The sequence below is a fragment of the Anomalospiza imberbis genome, chromosome 1 (genome assembly GCF_031753505.1).
Source record: "Anomalospiza imberbis isolate Cuckoo-Finch-1a 21T00152 chromosome 1, ASM3175350v1, whole genome shotgun sequence".
NCBI lineage: Eukaryota > Metazoa > Chordata > Aves > Passeriformes > Viduidae > Anomalospiza > Anomalospiza imberbis.
In genome coordinates this window covers 53046409-53058595 of record NC_089681.1, presented here as the reverse complement: position 1 = coordinate 53058595, position 12187 = coordinate 53046409, and the positions used below count along the sequence as shown (strand labels likewise).

Here is a 12187-nt window from a genome sequence, read left to right as displayed (position 1 = left end):
GGAAATGGAGCGTTTCCGTACCAATCCGATTCATCACTTCAATTTGTAAACGAGATCTCCAAACTGTCAGCCACGTCTTTGTGTATGCAGGAGAAATTTCCTTCGTTTATTCAGAGAGCATTGCCTGTCATTGTCATTACTGCACAGTAGCCCCTCTGGGCTGACTGAAAAGGTTCACTAAGCATTAAGCAATGGGAGTTCCCACAGAGGTTTCTGTCTTTCTTTTGGAAATGTATAATCAACTACTGGGCTGGATTACAAATTGGTTTGTTGCTTTTTATTCCGTGGTACCAAATTCAGGAGTTCTGCACTCAATATTCTCCTAAATGCTGCAACACAGAACAGATGGAAAAATTTTTAAGTGGAAAGTTGTGCTGTTAATTCTTTATTTGAGTCTCTACCATTCATAATGCAACACTGGGTAACTAATTCACCTGCTTGATACTGGAACATTATTCTGTAAAGCTTAAATTGCTGGTGTTACTTTCTGGGGCAGAAAGGAGAACTTTTCTGCCTGAGCTGATATAACTTTTTGTAGTCTTGGTGTGATTCTGATCACGTGAACACCAAGATGTGGTACCACTGAATAAAAATTTTTGCTAGAATGGGCTACTAACAACTTTCCTTGGCCACTCTGGGCATCACAAAGTCTCAGAGAAATTATTTGATGTATACTTCAAACAGCATACATAAAATAATGCCATCTACCATATGACATTTTCCCTTTCAAATTATAAATCTGAATGTTGATTGGCTTGAAACAAATGTTTGCAATAAAAGACAAATGGAGAGAAGGGTCAAGTGATTTGAGGAGGAAAGATGAAGAAAACTGTCATCGTTGTGAAGGTTGAACATAACATCATTTACATCACATTTATGCAGCTTCCAATGGTTTGGCACTCATGTGATGCCCATGAATGAGCCAGTGCTATTCCAGTTTGATGGGAGAAATCCCCTGTTTCTGGAGTTACTAACCAGGTGGCTGGTTGTCAAGGTTGAACTCTGGAAGAAGCCATTTGTCTCTGAAATAATATGGGGGTTTTGGCTTCCAGGAGGAATTCTGTTACCCCGTGGAATGTCTGGCTCTGACAGTGGAGGAGGTCATGCACATCCGTCAGGTGCTTGTGAAGGCGGAGCTGGAGAAGTACCAGCAATATAAAGATGTCTACACTGCTCTTAAGAAAGGAAAGGTACGGCTGAGTCTAGGGAGGCTCTGAAGGGTGCTGAGGGAGGCCAGTTGCACAAGCCTCCCATTTACACATTTGTTACCCTCTATTGGAGAGAAAGAAGAGTCATCTACCAAACAGCCCCCTAAATGTGTGACACAAGGGTCAACTTCCTTGAATGATGTCCAGAAACATCAAAACATTTCATGGAAACACCTTGTTTGTTCAGATTGCTTATAAAAATGCAGTAGCATTTACAATTATCAGAGTGCATCTGTATGTGTCTGGTTTGAACTTCATTGACTGAGGTGATTTCTGTCCCCATGCCTTCTGCAGGTTTGGTTACCTTTTCTGTCCCAATTACAGAATTACAGGTAGCAACAGAAAACTACAGGTTCTTCATATATAAACCCTTGCTATCTAGCACAGAGGGAATTAAAGCCTTCAGAGAAATGATGCAACCAGAAGGAGGTTTAATTTTAGAGACCCCTTAACTAATGCATTTTTCTGCAAACTGCAGATTGGAGATTGATACTTCCCAGTAGAAGGAGCATCCTTTTCTCCCACTTTTAATTTTCTCCCACTTTTAATTTGTGCTTCTTGGACACCTCCAGAAAGCCTATTTTGACTTCACTGTGTATTTTATCTACAGGCCTAAGTGTGTCTAGTGTGCAGATTTATTTTAAGGGTTTAATACATTTAAGGCAGAGGATCAAGAATCTTACAATGTCATTCATTAGATTCAGCTGTTACCTGTTGTCATGATATATAAAGCTTAGTAATGAGCTTTTATCAGATCTCAAAGTAGGTTGAGGATTTAATTAATTTACCCCACTATTAAAATTGTTTGCTTTTATTTCTAACCAAAGTTATCTAGTTAATGAGCAAGTATTTAATTTAGGCAAAACAATTAAAGGCTTAGTTCTAAATATATGAAGATACAATTCTGGACCTTGTTCTCAATATCATCTTAGAAGTACAGACCCCAGAACTGGATGTAGCACTGCCACTGTGACCTTGCCAACAGCAACCGGTCACTGAAGTCATCATTGTGTGGGACTTTGCTTAACACTGTGGATTCCTCTGTTCTTCTTCCTCTAGCTCTGCTTTTGCTGTCGAACAAGAAGGTTTTCTTTCTTTACCTGGTCTTACACTTGTCAGTTCTGCAAGAGGTAAATATTTTAATTTTAAGAGGTAAATGTTAATAAATGAGTACAATTTCATAGGGAAAATGATTGATTTATACATTAGAAACACTCAAAAATTTCTGCTCCTTACTGTTGGTTGTGTTTATTTCTGTAACAGTCTGTGTTAAAAAAAAGTATGCAGAAACATTTCATTTGTAAGTGACTGAAGAGCTTCCTTGGACTGAAACTCTTGACTAAAAGTGAGAAAAACGTTCTTTTTTTTATGCTTATGAGAAAGCAACATGGAATTTAGTCAGGCTTCCCACTCAACAACCTTCTACAACCTCTGTGTTTGGGGAAAACATTTCAAGGCAATTTACTTTTTGGGCTATTTTTTGAATATTGGGGCAGGGGAAATGCAAGAAGGAATATTTGCAGGCAAAATGATAAATTTCAAGTTAACAGTGAGCCAATAAGTCAGAAGATCTATGTAATCACTGAGTTTTGGTCTCACTTACCAGAATAGGTTTCTTTAGAGCAAAGCCAGCTTGTTTTTATTATTTTTCTCTGTTTTTTAATTTAGGTGCCATTCTTGTTCTGCATTTCTCCTTGCTTCTGGCTTCATTCTGATTGAAGTTACTATGTTGAAGAAGCTTTAAAATTAAAAAAAGTTTATTTAAGGGGAGGATGGAGGGGGGCAGGTTTCTAACTCCTGAAATCTCTTATTCTTGATTTAAACATAATTTTTCCCAATGGACTGATTCATGCTCTTGTTTTTTTACACAGGCCTGTATGCTCACAGTGTTGCAAAAAGGTAAGTAAGGAAACTTATGTTTCAAGCCCTTCTAAAAAGCTGCAGTCTTTGTAATGATGCCGCATGTGCCTTGTGCTGTTGCCAACAGATGCGGCTGCCATCTAAGCCATACTCCACCCTCCCCATCTTCTCCCTGGGACCTTCAACCTTGCAAAGGGGAGAAAGCTTCATGAGGCCAGAGAAACCCTCTACCAGTCACCACCATTCCCTGCGGAGCAGGTGAGAGACAACCCGGCCCCGCTTGTGTCTGTTGCAGATGTTCCCCAAATGTTTCATGCTGGGTTATCAATCATGAAGATGCTGCTCACCTGTTTTGTAGTTGGCCATATTTTTCATGCCTGTAGTAACTTTCCTAAAGCCTAACAGTGTCCTAACAGTGTCTTAAACCTTTTTCACATTACAGTCAAAAAATAATGAGAGTCTGGGACAACTATATTTCTGTAGGACCTCTGTGAAAATATTCTTAACATGTCTTTTTCTAGTGTGAATGGACTCCTAGGAGATAAATCTTACAGACTGAAGTCACCCACTGAATGGGAATTCAATGATGTCTAGTGCACAGATTTATTTTCTTTTCCCCTAGTTTTTCTTACTCCACTTTTCATAATTTTTCCACTTTAATATTATGAAGTTATCTGTTGGTTTTATATCTTATACACAGAGGGTTGTCAAAGCTAATCCAAGAAATTAAATATAAAAGACATGCTCCTTTTTGAGGGAATCTGCTGCATAAACCCTCTGCATAGATCACCATTGCTATGGTGCTGTGTAGATTAGCCAAAGACATCAGTTATTTTTAGTTACTAGTAAGGTTGTTTATGCCAGGATGTAAATGTTACACACGCCCTCAGGCAGTGACCCCTCAATCTTGCCCATCCAGGCAGAAGCTGTCCTCTTCAGTGTTTGGAGTAATTTGGGACAGGACGAAAGAAAATTTAAATCCAGACCTTTCTGATGGGATTTTTCCTGGGGCCTACAAGCTGACAAATAACATGACAGATCCTGCTCTTTTGCCTTTCAGGTTGACCTCAAGGTCCAAGTCTGTGGATAAGTCACATGAAGAGTTTCCCAAAGAATTAATGGAGGACTGGAGCACTATGGAGGTTTGTGTGGACTGCAAGAAGTTCATCTCAGAAATCATCAACTCAAGCCGGCGCAGCCTGTCTCTGGCCAACAAGAGAGCCAGGTTAAAAAGGAAAACACAGTCCTTCTACATGTCCTCACCAGGAACCTCGGAGTACTGCCCCTCAGAAAGGACGATCAATGAGATCTGAACCATGTGCCTTCTGCTCTGCTTCATCTCCATGAAGTCATCATCCATCAGCGAGGTCACTGGATCCAGATTGTCACCCCGTTGCTTCGTTCCACTTGACTGGCTTGGGTTTGCATTCGATCACAGGATTTCCTCCTCCAGCAGCTCCCAGAGACACAGAGCGCTGTGTTTGGATCTGTGCAGGGTGATACACGACAGGTCAGCTGCTCGCACTGGGAGAAAATCGATAGTTTGAAATTGTTGCCTCTTTTGTACATGTGCGTTGAAATGAGAAAGCCTTTTCTCGCTTTCGATCTGTTTTTAACCATGCTTTGAATCATTTTTCAGGAGATGAGCTGAGATCAGGTGTCTGATGGAGAACCAGATCGAGCACAGTGTCAGCGTTAGCACACTAGCAAACAGTAGGTCCTGCTGCATTCCCACCCTCGGAATGCTCACGCCCTTGTTGAGGCAGCCAAGGGCTGCGTCGCACAGCAGGCACCCAGCGTGAGCAGCTCCGGTCAAATCCATCTTCCTTTGACCCATTTTGGTTGCTCTGAGATCAGGGTTCAGCACAGGACTCTACAATGTCAGTGTCCTGGGGCAAAGCAGGTGACAAAGCTCTTTGCCCCTGCGGTCGGTCATACCCCTGAGCTGCTGTACTTCTTAAGCCTTAGTGTCCTTCTGAGTGACTCCTGAGCAGGTTTTAGTACTTTCTATCTTGAATGTATGATAATGGCTACTAGTAGCAGTGAATTTTAGTAGTAGACAAAGTTGTACAGTTTGTGGGGAGGATGGGAAATAAGGGAGGCTTCTAATTTTAACTGAATACCTGTAAAATTGTTCTCATGGTTACTCAGAGAAAGCAGTGAGTAAGGTGTAAATTTGTATTATAATGGAGCACACAGATACTGCTATAGTTCTGTCTGACAGGATATCCACTAGTAACCCCATTTTTTTGGGGTTTGTAACTTGGCTGTAAAAATTCCTGTTCTGCTGAAATTTGGGACAGTGCTCTCTCAGATTGGGAGCAATCTCTTTTTTCTCTTTAATCTTTTTTTCATTCTTTCCCCCTTTTTAATTCACTCACAAGGGAATGCTAGACTAATTGTGTAGAAGTTCCAACAATTTTACAGCGTTAACTAACATGTCGTGCTTTTTTGCACTTTTTTTAATATTCAAAATACTTTTTTTTTTAAATTCAGTCATAGCCAGAGTTTAGTCAATAATTTGGGGCCAGATCTTTATGGTATTTAAAAACAAGCTAACATAGCCAAGTTATTAATACTTGAAAACCAACTACTGTAACTTTTTTCATAAATTTTTAATACCCTGAGTCATATTTAATATCTATATATCAGTGTATTATAGAATGACATAGCAGAAAAGTTTCAGATCTATTTATTAACATTTCTATTCTTCGAGTTAATGAGAGATACCTCAGAACTGCTCCAAAGTAGCTGGGACTGGACTTCCATAAAATAATTTTAAAGGTGTATTAAACAAAACAGCTTCCTCTGTCCAAAAAGCCCAAGAGACAGACTGCCCCTCTGGCCCTGGCAAGGCACAGTGCCCAGGCTGGGAGGCACCAGGGCTGCTTGGCTCCCATTTGGCAGTCTTTGGAGCAGCCATCCATATCGTCTCTTTTAGGCTGATTTGAAAAGCACATGCAAAAGCCTCTGTAAACCTTCCCAGGGAGTCAGCCATCCTTATTTTTTTCTTAAAAGCCCCCTTAGAAAATGAGAATTTTTGCATATGTAGGGCTTATTGAAATGTTTTCTATTTTCTTCTGAACCAGTGCAAACAGGAAACGCAGGGCTCAGTGCTAACTCTCCCTCCTTGCTGTCCCATTTAAGGTCAGGTGTCACAGCTCTCTCCTCATGGTATCTCTGGAAAAGTGTCTTGCATGTTAAGGCACCTGGAGTATTGGCATGGGATAGGGATGTAGGATTGCAGGGAGCAGCACAGGCTGGCTGGTGGGAAAGGTTCTGCTCTTGCTGGAAGGGTCGCCTGATCTCAGTCACATCAGCACTTTTTCTTATTTCTGTGCCAAAACCAGGCCGTGTGTTTGCTGCACAGTGCACCGGGGGAACCAGACAGAAACAAATGCAGGAAATCTCACTTTGCATCTGCCCTGTTGTTGTCACAATTTTTTTCATGGAGATGCCCCGGCCATGTTACAGTTTTGCAGTCCTCTGCTCACAGTCTGCTTCCCTGGTGTCCTCAAGCCACCGAGGTTCAGGGCATCCAGCACATTTATCTTCCTCTTGGAGAGGAATTTGGGATGCAGGCAGGGTGAAGGACTAAGTAAGTCCTGAGCGTGCGAAGGGAAACAAGTCTTTCATGCCTGTGCCCTGCTCCACTCTGGCAGTGTCCGGGGGTGGCTCTGGGGCAGTGGCAGAGACTTGTGATCCAGCCTGTGCCTTCCCAGAATTCCCACAAGTCCTTGGCTCAGGGCAGGCTCTGCTGTGCTGGGCAGGGTACAAACACTGAAAAACAATGCAGTGGCTGTACAGATGGCTCCCTGTTGCCCACACAGAGCTGCCATGGGCCAGGGCCTGGATAACCTCCCTTTTTCCCTGGCAAAAAGCCTCCAAGCTGCTGACACATGCTGTGGCAGGCTCCAGAAGACACGGTGTGGAGGGCTGCCTCTCCCCTTCGCTCCATCCCTTCCTCCCTGGCACAGTCGCCCCGCATTATCCCGGCATTTCATTCCACAAGCCGAGAAGCAACGGGTTGGTCCGTCGCGGGAAGCCTGGAGGAGCTCAGCTTGCTGGTTGCCTGGCTCTGCAGAGTGGGCTATTTTTAGCTTTCCATCTCCTCCCTGCCAGCACCAGCATCCCAAATCCACTGCAGCCATTGGCCCAGCACCTCGTGGTGCTGCCCAGCATGTCCTAGTTACGGGCTGAACTTCATGTCAGCATCAGAGGGGGAAATCAGAAGCTTGTAAATATCTGTAATATATTTATTAATATTTAGGAAGTCTCCATCAATCATGCAATGGGAATTGATTTTCCCATGATGTTTTAAAAAGGAAATGAGTCTTATTTATATGTGTGTTGGCTGTTATCTTTTATTAGAGTTAACGCTTTCAGCCCCCTAATACAGTTTGCACATCTTAGAGTGAATTACTGCTGAAAACAATGCGGCACTAGCACGGTGAACTCCGTTCCACGAATTTTAAAATTATTTTATTTTGTTTTTTTTTAGCTTTATTAGTATGCCCAAGGTCTGTTAAAATATATCATAGGAGACCCAAGGTGCTAAAAATGCCTCTGGCCCATCGGTCTTGTTTTGTATGTGAACCTGGTTGTGGGGAATGCAAAACCAGCTCTGCCTCATGGCGGTGATGGAAGATGTGAGCAGGCTTTTGCTGCAGCTCTCAGACCTGACCTTTCAAGTGTTCATGGTGACAGTAGTGTTTTGAGGGGTTGTTGGGGTTTTTTTTTTCCCTTTCTCCAATTACTTCCTTTATACAGGGAGGGGTGTTACCTGGTAAAAATAAAATGCCTTTCCATTATAACCCTTGTCTGTGTTAATTATTCATGGGGAAGCTGATTTAAAGGTTCTGTCTCTCTCTTTTTCTTGCTTTTATAGTTTTCTAAGATCAGTCAGATGTTTCTTTTGGCAAAGAATTAACAAAAATGATTGCATAACAGCTGAACACTGGCTGGGCTGCATGAAGGGATGTAAACCTGTCAAAGTACCTTTAGAACAGCAATAAAAACTGCTTGTGTAACCCCAGTGATGTGATTAGCTCCTTGTCATCATCTGCAGACAACTCCCTCTGTTACCAGTGTGCTGCTTCTTCCAACACTGGCAGGCTGTACCGGAGGCAGCACATTTGTCCTGCATGTCACACAGGCTTTGGGAAATCTCCATCCCTCCCTCATCATTGGGAGAGAAATTCTGACACTCTTTTGGAGAGGTTTTTGATGGATTTGGTTTAGTTTTTAAACCAGAAGTAGAGAGAACATTATTATCACAATTCTTACATTGTTCTCTCTTCTCTCCTGAGCATCCCTTTTCCCCCAGTCTAGTTCAGCATCAGCTTCCCTGGTTCATTACTGGCTGCATGCTCTGTAGGTTAAAACTTATTTAGAACCTCCAGCTTTAAACTCCTGATTGCTACCTTCCTGCTTTACTTTCATCCAGCAGCTCTGCACAACTCTTAGGAATGAATGTCTGTCTTACAGCTCAGTCTCATCTGTGAAACAGTGACAGCACACAGGCATGAGAGAAAGGTGCTGCAACTCTAGACTCTGGTGCTACAGCACATGGATTATGTTCATGTTACTAGAAAATTTTATACTGTTGCCATGTTGATAACTTGGAGCTGCTCTGGTTTATTTCTTCTTTTGTATATGTGTATCTTAAGGCGAGTCTGAGAATGTTTATGAATACTGATTCCAGCTATAGAAACCTCTTTTGTTCTTTCTGTCTGATTTTTACTACTGTGTTTCAGATTTTTTGGGTACCTGAAATTACTATTCCCCAGAACTTCCTTGTAGGAGAACCATGACAGAGGGGCATTAGCTCAGCCTGATGTGATACACAGAGCACAGAACCCCTGTGCTGAGTGGCACCTGTGAGCTCCAGCAGCCCAGAGCAGAGGCAGCCTGGGGCCTTCCCTGTTCCCTCACCTTGACATTGAAAAATCCGAGAGCTGCCCATGCTGCTCAGCTGCCCTGGCATAAGCTGTGAGCTGCTCTGTGTCCCAGTCCCCAGCTGCAAAAAGACACTTCTAAGTGGTTACAAACTGTTTAAAGAATTTTGAGAGCTGCTGCTGAAGAGCTGAGTGCTCAATGTCAGAGCTGAAAGGATCCTGCAGTGCAAGTTTCCATCTGCGTTCAGTACTTGAAAACAATTAGCCCTACTTCCAGGTGAAACAAATTCCAGAGAGGTGAAACTTGACAATATTCTGACAAGCAAAGACTTGTGAATTAACTTTTCTGTGGTAGGTCTGCACTCAACAAATGTCATGGGGTGTAATCAGGAGATGGAGCTAAACAGGTATCAAATTTTACACAGTAGTAGCTTGGTTTGTTTATTTGCAATAAATCAATTCAGTAACGTTCCAGTTTGTTCCCTGGTCAGGCTATTTTGCAGCAGCAGTGCCTGGCTGAACTGAGTGTCAGATGAGAGGTAGCGCAGGCACTGTGTCCTGAGGTAACGGGAGCTGCTGCTGTCTGCAGAGGGCAGCGAGATGGGTTCTGTAGAACCCATTCTGTAGATGTTTGGAACAACCCTTTGGAACAGACCCTTCAGAACAGGCATTACTATAGCTAATTAAAAAATACACTTGTAAGCAGATCATCTTTCAAGGTGCCAGACTGCTACTGTAAACTCACAGCTGAAAAGGACCTGTTAGATTATTGATATATTTGATTTTTAAAAAAACCAACCCATAAGAGCATTCAGTATGAAAAAAATATTCTTGGTCCCTCCGATGCAGCTGAAGGCGTTTCCACTAAGCTGCAGGTCCTCTCTGCATTTCTCTAACCAGTGACACCAGTACTTAGAAATGGGAGGCAGCAATGCTTTGGCTTTTGCAAGATGGGCCCTGGGCCAGACAGTGCAGTGTGGGATTTTTTAAACTGGATTTCAGAAATCTGAGTTCAGAAATCTGCTAAATTTAGAATTAAAGGACATGGGCATGAGTTGATGTAAGTTCTGCAGGAGGTGGGCTTCCAAAGTTTGGTGGAAATAAGCACCAGTTCAGCTGGCACAGATCTCTAGAGAGGCAGCACTCTCAGGGCCCAGCTTTCAGGAGAGACGGAGCCCAAGGCCCAGCTTCAGCTGAGACATTTAAGGAGGGCATGCTCCTATTGAAGGGCTGGTCTTTCACTACCTGTGAATCAAAAGCAAAATGAAGATAATGAGAAGGGCTTTCGAGCTGTATTTCTGTTAAAGCTGGTTCCATCTCCCTCACACCCTTCTTTAATAAAGGAAAAAAATTCCCAAAGAGGAGGCGCACTTTTTGGAGATGGACGGGCCTAAAGCACAAACCCTCCCCCTTCGAGCTTCCCGTGCTTCTGTGCTGTCACTGTGCATGTACCATCTGCGCATCTTCAGGGACACCAGGGGCATCAGCTCTAACAGCAAAAGGCCACAGAATTGTCTTCTGCTTGTTTCCATGTTATGTGGTACTGAAATGCAATTTCTTGTTCATGCGTTATTAATTAAAAGCTCTTTAAAATTACTGCATTGATCTCACTTTCTTAAGGGAACTGTAAAGACCATGGGCACCATTTCCTACAGAGCACAGCTGGCAAGGCCATGTTCCACATTTGTTTGACCAGGCAGAGCTCTGAGCTTTAGCAAGGTCAGAAATAAAATTACAGTAAAGTAAAAGAGAAGGTATTGTACCAGCAGGGCCCCACATTAGGAGCACTTACTGATCATTTCACTTGCAGGTGCATTCCAGTAAAACGAGAATCAGTCACCTCAGTTGTGGAAAAATTATAAGGACAGGGCTTGTGTTTCACAGAAATGCCTTCTCACTGAAGAAATCCATAATGAAAGCATGACCTGCTCCCTGGAGCTGCCATTTAAAGTCTTAGCCCATAACCTGCATGATTCTGACAGGTGGCAAGTAGTGTTGGTGGGGTGAGAAGGAAGTTTATTAGATAAATAAGGTCTTATTTACAAGTCAAGGCTAGTGATTTTTGATGAGTCTTTCCTGTTCTAATGCAAAATGAAGCAGCTGCGAGTCCCAAATGCAGTTACCAGTGCAGGCCCAGAGGACCCCTGCAGAGCTTTTGAGCTGTGTGTGGCTTACAGCAAGCTCCAGGGAGACTGGTACTGGATCCTGCTGCCTACCCAGCACAGACCAATGGAAATTGTATTTCTGCAGCTTTCTCAGAAAATCAGCAGTGCATTAGATATTACCACAGTCGCACCCAGAAGTGTTTTTTTAAACTGCACATGGCATTTATTTTGGATAGCACTGCAGGGTACATAGGTACTTTACAGCCCTGGCCTTCATGGATCTAAGTCTAGGGAGGTGCAGCAGCAGGAATGGTGTTGCCTTACCCACCACTGCTCCACCTGAGGATTTGAATGAAAAGTTTCTCATCGAGGAGCATGGCTGGTCATTTACTCAGTGCTAGGTTATCACATTGTCAGTACATCAGTGCCCAGTTTGTGCTCTGCAGCAGTTCCTGACACCACCCGCTGCAGCTCAATGCTTTTGCTTACTTTAAGCAAAACTTTCAAGAATATGGGAGCTTTCACTAGGACTGCCTTTTGTCCCAACAAATATAACCCTCCTCCAGCATGCCTGCTGACCTGATGGAGGAAAAGAAATAAGAAGCATGGGGGAGCATGGAAGACTCACACTGGCATAAGGCCAAATTAAGAAAAAGAAAGGTTAGTCTAAACAAACCAAATTAATTACACACCAGATCATTTGACTACACTGTTTTAAATTATTACTTTTGTTGCTAACATGAGCCTGCACCAGCACAAAAACTAGACATCAACCAGAAGCCAGTCTATTTGGGTTGTGGCATCTTCAACATCTTAAAATCCTTCAGGGCCAAGAACCAATGTGCCAGGTTTGCCACGCTCTGGGAACCACTTCTGCTGTCTTTTCTCACTGCTTCCCCTGCAGTGAGGAACCAGCTCCTTCCCTCCACAGCAGGTGTGTGTGACACAGCTGTAGGGATGGGGAGAGCAGCCACACTTCTATCCAGCGTGGAGACCTGATGTGCTGGCACCAAATTCTTAAAATCCAACCACCTTCCTACATCACACCCTTGAATTGCAACCCAGCAGCTGAGAAACACCAAACTGCAGCTTGAACAACTGCTGCAAACAACCTCCC

The 12187-nt window shown here is 43.1% G+C and overlaps 1 protein-coding gene across 8 annotated transcripts in view; it reads left to right on the top strand.

Annotated features, from left to right (window-relative positions):
- Nucleotides 1-10561, top strand: part of SPIRE1 (spire type actin nucleation factor 1) — a 128521-nt gene extending 117960 nt beyond the window's left edge. For 7 of the 8 annotated variants that reach the window (XM_068192759.1, XM_068192742.1, XM_068192750.1 and 4 more), the window contains 5 exons: nt 1053-1190; nt 2268-2338; nt 3080-3107; nt 3196-3326; nt 4129-10561. In XM_068192759.1, the coding sequence (XP_068048860.1) occupies nt 1053-1190; nt 2268-2338; nt 3080-3107; nt 3196-3326; nt 4129-4381 (621 nt within the window). In that variant the 3' untranslated portion in view covers nt 4382-10561. Of the gene's footprint in view, nt 1-1052; nt 1191-2267; nt 2367-3079; nt 3108-3195; nt 3327-4128 lie in introns of those variants that run through there. The other variant, XM_068192793.1, reaches the window with a different exon arrangement.
- Nucleotides 10562-12187: the final 1626 nt, after the last annotated feature.